At 36.5% G+C, this 5,293-nt stretch overlaps 1 protein-coding gene and 1 non-coding gene across 3 annotated transcripts; both read right to left on the reverse strand.

Annotated features, from left to right (window-relative positions):
- Positions 1 to 68: 68 nt before the first annotated feature.
- On the reverse strand, positions 69 to 141 carry TRNAE-CUC. Its single transcript has one exon. It is a non-coding gene; the product is annotated as a tRNA-Glu (tRNA).
- A 1,172-nt stretch (positions 142 to 1,313) lies between these two features.
- Positions 1,314 to 4,791, reverse strand: LOC108996004 (TOM1-like protein 2). Of its 2 annotated transcripts, none has more exons than XM_018971716.2 (4): positions 4,615 to 4,791; positions 3,734 to 4,232; positions 2,428 to 2,706; positions 1,314 to 1,978 (listed from the first exon to the last, which is right to left on the reverse strand). In XM_018971716.2, exons 2-4 carry the CDS (start codon positions 4,220 to 4,222, stop codon positions 1,550 to 1,552), a joined length of 1,197 nt encoding a protein of 398 aa, XP_018827261.1. In that variant the 5' UTR covers positions 4,223 to 4,232; positions 4,615 to 4,791; the 3' UTR covers positions 1,314 to 1,549. The 2 variants fall into 2 exon arrangements, with proteins under 2 accessions (XP_018827261.1, XP_035547627.1); XM_035691734.1 differs by having other exon boundaries at positions 4,449 to 4,621.
- Between the last annotated feature and the right edge of the window lie 502 nt (positions 4,792 to 5,293).

A 5,293-nucleotide genomic window follows, 5' to 3' on the forward strand; every position in this document is an offset into this window, starting at 1 on the left:
CAAAATAAAAGGGCGATTTTCTTTTTGTATTTAATATTTATATACCTCTGAGCAATTTTAAAAAAAGTTTCCGTTGCCGGGACTCGAACCCGGGTCTCTCGGGTGAGAGCCGAGTATCCTGACCAACTAGACTACAACGGATTTATGGACGTTGAGTGGAAATTATCTTTAATTTAGACTATAGTGAAAATTGTTTTAAAGTTTGCAATTCTTACAGAATCTTATGTAATAAAGATATAAGATTTTTACAAAAGAAAAAAAAAAAAAAAGCAGTTGTAATCTAGGACCGCAAGTGAAAAAAAAACCGCCATAGGTAATTGATTAAAGAATAATATTATATATAATCGTGAAATGTGAAAATATTATATAGTCAATTTAAAAAAGAGTAGAGTCTATTATTAAAAATTTAATTTTTTTTATGTAAATCTCATATTTATTATTTTTTAAAAATAATTGTACGACACTTAGATATTTATGATTATAATTATCATTTCTCTCGATTAAAATAATCGTTTTAACAAGAATGAGACTAGGTGTGATTGATAAGTGAAGTAGTTTCATATATATTTTTTTTATTACTATTTATAGATTAATTGAGATCATTTTAGCATCTAAACTAAGCCTAAAATAAAGGCTGAAATCCGGATTTTGTATTGGAGCATAGTTTATAAAATGGGGTCCATAGAAAAACTTGGTGTCTAGGTGAATCCTGTCTATTTCTCAACGATAATTGTGAGTTACAAAGTAATATTCCTTCAAATGGGTTGTTGACATTCTACGCTCCTCGTTCAATAATTGAATTTTGCTATGAAGTTATGGTCTGATAGCAAGAGGAGATGAGAATTGTGTGAATAATAATAAAATGATTTATAAATAGTAATAAAATAGTTTGAGTAAAAATTTTTATTGAATTTTAAAAAATGAGAAAGAAAAAGTTAAATAAAAATATTATAAATTTAAAATATTATTATAATATAATTTTTTAATATAATTTTTGTTTTGAAATTTGAAAAAAAAATTAAATTATTTTTTGTATTTTTTATAAAAATTTAAAAAAATTATAATAATTAGATGAGAAAATATAAAAGAAAATTAAAAAATACTTGTGTTTGAATAGTATTTAAATATTAAAATGAGATAAAATAAGATAAGATCAACTGCTTATCCAAATGCGATCTTGTGTTCCGAATACTATGCTGTTTTCGTCACTGTTACTGTTTCTTTTACCAGTAATTTTTGTTCAAGATAATCTCTTTGGGACCCTCTGAATTGCAATTTTACTCGCTTCTCCCATGGGAGGCATTTGTTCGGTGTAAAATATAAAGAAAGAAAATGTATTTTATTCAGTACTACAAGGGACTAAGATCCCATAAAAGTTGAACACAGCCCAGAAAGGCTGTTGGCAAACTATCCTGCAGATATCACATGTCTAGGGAAAACGTTCACTACAACAGCCTTAATTAGATTTACCACTACCCAATTGCAATAATCTGATGCTCAAGTCATTGGTACAAAAGGAGCCATCAGTTGTGATGTCTACGTCTGATCCTCATTCCTCATTTTTCTTCTTGCGGCCTGAGTCACAGCCCTCTGCTTCGGATAAATCCACAAGTGTGCTCGTGGCAATCGGTTCGGCCTTCAAGGGATAAGGATTTTCTGGCAATTTTCCTTCAAGCTTTTGAGCAGCTTCTGACTCCTCACTCTTGGAGGCAACTGAGTTCTCAGGCAATTCTTCTCCAGACTTTTGAGTTGCTTCCACCTCTTCATACTTGATGGGGTCCGTCTTCTCCAGCTGTTGTCCTCCAGGATTTTCGGCAGCTTCCAACTGCTCATACTTGGAGATTACTTGTTGAAGCTCATCATGAAGATAAAGAGCCTCAACGAGCATCCCTTCATCATCTGTAGTGCTTTCTATGATATCCTTAATCACAGGCTGCGACTGCTTGCACTTCTCCAGCATGCTTATTGTAAGATCCTCCTGCAATAGCACAATAGCTTCTATCAATTCTTATTTTATTTTCTGCCTATACACGTCAAGGTACAAAATTACACGGCACTTGGATAACCCAGGAAAGTAAAAAACTTCCCAGCACGTTTAGGACTATGGACTCGAAGTAAATGCAATTAACACAAACATATATACAAACATCATGTACGTCCGAAAATTCTCGATGTCAATTGTCATAATTACCTTTTAGTTATGATTAGTTCACATTCTAAAGTACTCAAACAATGAAAAGTTAATATCTCTCTACTTGTGGTTATATTTAGATATCTTATGCAAGAAGATCTCCACAGAGAATGTAACATAGAATTATGCAGCACAGGAGGAAGGGGTGAACATGAACAAACTGCTGAAATTTTTGACAGAATTGCATCTATTATCAATAAATATTTTTGCATTGTTATCAGAAGTCAGGATGATACCTTCAAAGGTTTTGGCTCAGCTTCAGCATCCAATATGCTGGAGAGCAGTTCAAGACTGTTTCGAGTTACAACAAGGTATTCCTTCTTCTCTTCAACTGATAGGCCTGGATAGTTAAAAGGGAATGCACTACCGCCTGAATCATGCATTCCTGTGTCAGGAATAGGGTAGCTTCCGGGTGGAGACACAGGTTGCTGATGAACATATGACTCCAAGGAATACTGCATGGGGAGTGAGTTCCCTTCTTCTACTAGTGGAGGTATGCTTCTTCCTTTCAAGCCCTGTCATATAAACATTCAGACAGTAGTAAACGCAACATACATAAAGGAACCATCAGAATGAAGAAAGCCACGTTGAATTAAAAAAAAAAAAAAAACATAAAGGCTGAGGCTAACAGATTTTCGGTTCTGCTCTCTATGTTTATTTTGTCCTTGGTTTTTTTTTTTTTTTTTTTTTTACCAAAAGAATGGAAGAAAAAAACAGAAAAGTTCAAAAATATTGAAACCTAGGTCAACTGAATATAAGTTCACCATTATAAAAGCTATTTCTGTCAACAATATTGAACTTATCTGGCAGTCCAACTCTAATATAAAAACGCACTAAATTGTACAGGCAAAACACTTTCCTTTTAACTGAATACTTAGGCATTTTTAGGTAGGCAGATACAATTGGATGGTCCACTTCAGAAAATTTCCTGAAGAGCACTTGAGGGAAAACTCAATGTAGTCGTCTTCGTGAATAATTACACCCAAGCGGCATTCTGCTAAACAAACGTCAAATTGTTTCAGATGTGCCTTTAATGTAAATTTGAGATTAGTTTGAAAGGCAAAAAAAATCAATCTATTCAAAAAATTCCAACGGTGTTGTGCATTTAGGTTCCTGCATGGCAACGCCTAGGTAGTACTAGGCGGCTTGAGATTCCCAGTACTTCAAGTGGATGCAGGACTACGCTTGATACCCAGAAGTCACCAAGCATAGCTAAGTAAAGCACAAGCACAAAGTTTCATACATAACGGACTAAGAAGAAGCTCAACATTAAAATAATTCAGGTATAACTAAGAATGAAAAATACATTCTATCAATCATAAAGACAGCAGCATCCCTAACTATGAGTAGTTCTATTAAACTAAGCTACAAAAGAACTTCTGTCTACTATCGTAGCAGTGGCGCCCCTCACATAACGCTTGAGTTCTTCAACAGTTCTAACTATTCTGACTCAATTCTCATTGCATGTACTTATATATCATTTATCATTAATCTTAAGCATTCCTTGCTCATTGCCTTTTTTGTCGTTTGCAAGATGCTTACCATGTAGGCCTGACGAAAGACAGGTAGATACGCCAGGTCCCCGGACTCTCCCCAAGCCCTAATCAAATCCATCGCCCTTTTCCTGTTCCCACGATCCGTCTGCGGATTATCGATCATTTTCACCATTTCATCCAACACCTTCTCCGACGCCACCTCCGAGAACACCTTCTCGCAGTTCATGGCACAAGCCTCCAACAAATCTAGGCTCAACCTTTGGCTCACCGCGCCTTCCCCCCCAGAGATCTTCTTTTTTATCGACCTGACGATCTCCGTCCCGCTCAACTCCTCGCTGTTGATCATCTTGCATATCCGCAAGTTCGTCCCCCAGTTCGGCTCCTCCATGGACTCCGACGTGGCCTCGTCCACCATTTTTGACTCTGGCGTGGGGCTCTGGAGGATTCCCTTCACTTTCTCGCTCATCATTCTGCCCATTTGGGCTCCTCCGGTCTTCAAACGCTCGCCCCATTCGGCTAGTTTCAACTTGTCCATTATGCGGGTCCTGCGTGGCCTCGGAGAAAATCAAACAAGATGAAATATAAATGAAAAGTAAAGAAACTTCATTTCATTAGTCTCATGTGCTAAGCCAAACCTAGCGAGTTCAGTTTCAGTTCTCTCGTCTAAAATGGTTTGTCACTGTTTGGTCATTAAGAAAATTGGAAGGAAAAACTATGATACCAAATCCAAAGCCTTTGGTTAACGAGAAATTAGAGTATACCTGGGTTTTTTTTCTCGCTCCCTCTCTCATATAGGGGAGCAAAATCCAGGGCATAATTTTATAAATACATCCAATTTTCGTTATGTGTTATAGTGCCAAGAAAATCATAGCAACCAAACAGATCAGAAAGAGAAATAAAAAATGGGAAGGAGAGAATTCAACAAACCTTCGATGGGTTCAGTAGTTGAAGGATTCGAAGATGAGGCACGAATTTATCCTAGTTTCTATTTATTTTAATCAATTCCTCCGATGTCGCGAGAGAGATGCGAATAGTCAAAAGCTGAGACACGCGTTGCTTGGTATGCGGCCACGTGGCTACGTAGAAAATGGAAATAAATGCTTTTCTTTTCTATGTCGATTATAAATATAAATAGAGTATTGCTACGTAATAGTCATTATAACTATGCACATATTGTATAGATTACGTGGCTGCTTCTAATCTTCTTCTTTTTTTTTTGGTAAAAGACGCACCAGACCTCTACCCCTCTCTCTCTCTTCCTCTCTCTCTCATCATTTCTCTCCAGCATCTCTCTCATTAGCTCTCTCATCTCGATCTCTCTTTCATCGTCTCTCTCTCATCTCCCCTCTCTCTCTCATCAACCCTCTATCACCGTCTCTCTCAATCCGATAATAATTTCAAATTTGAGAGATGTATAGTTTGAATGATACCACGTAGGGTGTACAAAAGTGGCTGCTCTCAATAGTGGTTGCTCCCAATATTTTTCCATATAGATATACACATAATTATCCAAATGGAAAATCCTATTCCCAATCTGGTATTAAGATCACACACCACACTATTCTGATGTGGCAGATCTGGTCTAATAAAAGTCTGGTCTAGTAGT

Source organism: Juglans regia, chromosome 1 (assembly GCF_001411555.2).
Source record: "Juglans regia cultivar Chandler chromosome 1, Walnut 2.0, whole genome shotgun sequence".
NCBI classification, from domain to species: Eukaryota; Viridiplantae; Streptophyta; class Magnoliopsida; order Fagales; family Juglandaceae; genus Juglans; species Juglans regia.